Source organism: Chaetura pelagica, unplaced genomic scaffold (genome assembly GCF_000747805.2).
Source record: "Chaetura pelagica isolate M959 unplaced genomic scaffold, ChaPel_1.0 scaffold375, whole genome shotgun sequence".
Classification (NCBI taxonomy): Eukaryota; Metazoa; Chordata; class Aves; order Apodiformes; family Apodidae; genus Chaetura; species Chaetura pelagica.
In genome coordinates, this window is record NW_009953389.1 from 14,205 (window position 1) to 15,790 (window position 1,586).

General features: G+C 56.8%; 1 protein-coding gene across 1 annotated transcript in view; it reads left to right on the forward strand.

Moving 5' to 3' along the window:
* The window catches only part of GABBR1 (gamma-aminobutyric acid (GABA) B receptor, 1), a gene marked incomplete at both ends in the record, with an annotated part of 12,891 nt that overhangs the window by 6,835 nt on the left and 4,470 nt on the right, over positions 1–1,586 (forward strand). The window contains one exon of the mRNA XM_009998298.1: positions 62–185. Within this exon, the coding sequence (XP_009996600.1) occupies positions 62–185 (124 nt within the window). The remainder of the gene's footprint in view (positions 1–61; positions 186–1,586) is intronic.

Genomic DNA, 1,586 nt, shown 5'->3' on the forward strand with positions numbered 1-1,586 from the left:
GGTGATGTGGGTGATGGGGGGTTGGGGGGAGGGTGAAGTGACATGGTTGTCCCACCTTTAGACCCTGGAGCCCTGGAAGCTCTATGCCACCGTGGGGCTGCTGGTGGGGCTGGACGTGGTCACCTTGATCATCTGGCAGATCGTGGACCCCCTGCACCGAACCATCGAGGTGGGACAGCCTGGGGGTTGGGGCTGGGCCTTGGGGGGGGTCCTCAAGGGGTTGGGGTGTCTCTGGGCGGGGGTTGTTCTTGACCTTGAGGGTCCTCAAGGGGTTGAGGTGTCTCTGAGAGGGGGTTGTTCTTGACTGTGAGGGGCCCTCAAGGTGTTGGGGGGTTGTTCTTGACCTTGAGGGTCCTCAAGGGGTTGAGGTGTCTCTGAGAGGGGGTTGTTCTTGACTGTGAGGGGCCCTCAAGGTGTTGGGGGGTTGTTCTTGACCTTGAGGGTCCTCAAGGGGTTGAGGTGTCTCTGAGAGGGGGTTGTTCTTGACTGTGAGGGGCCCTCAAGGTGTTGGGGGGTTGTTCTTGACCTTGAGGGTCCTCAAGATGTTGAGGTGTCTCTAGGAGGGATGTTCTTGACCTTGAGGGGTCCTCATGGAGTTGGGGTGTCTCTGTGGGGGGTTGTTCTTGACTTTGAGGGGCCCTCAAGATGCTGGGGGCATGTTCTTGACCTTGAAGTGTCCTCAAGATGCTGGGGGGTTGTTCTTGTCATTGAGGGGTCCTCAAGATGTTGGGGGGTTGTTCTTGACCTTGAGAGGTCTTCAAGGGGTTGAAGGAGATTTTCTTGTCATTGAAGGATCCTCAAGGTGTTGGGGTGTCTCTGTGAGGGGTTGTTCTTGACCTTGAGAGGTCTTCAAGGGGTTGAAGGAGATTTTCTTGTCATTGAAGGATCCTCAAGGTGTTGGGGTGTCTCTGTGAGGGGTTGTTCTTGACCTTGAGGGGTCCTCAAGGGGTTGGGGTGTCTCTGAGGGGGGTTGTTCTTGACTTTGAGGGGTCCTCAAGATGCTGGGGGCATGTTCTTGACCTTGAGGGGTCCTCAAGGTGTTGAGGGGTTGTGCTTGACCTTGAGGGTCCTCAAGATGTTGGGGTGTCTCTGAGGGGGGTTGTTCTTGACTTTGAGGGGCCCTCAAGATGCTGGGGGCATGTTCCTGACCTTGAGGGGTCCTCAAGGTGTTGGGGGGTTGTTTTTGTCATTGAGAGGGTCCTCAAGATGTTGGGGTGTCTCTGGGAGGGATGTTCCTGACCTTTAGGGGTCCTCATGGGGTTGGGGAGATGTTCTTGACATTGAAGGATCCTCAAGGTGTTGGGGTGTCTCTGTGGGGGGTTGTTCTTGACCTTGAAGGGTCCTCAAGATGCTGGGGGGTTGTTCTTGTCATTGAGAGGGTCCTCAAGGTGTTGGGGTGTCTCTGGGGGGTGCTCATGGTGCTGGGGATGTTCCTCAAGGCGTTGGGGAGGATCTGCTATGGAGGTTCTCCTGATGTTGGGGGGTTCCTCAAGGTGTCAGGGTGTCTCTGAGGGGGTGCAGATGGTTTGGGGGACCCACAGCAGAAGCCCCCACCCCCCCATCTCCCTCCCTCCCTGTGTCCCCCC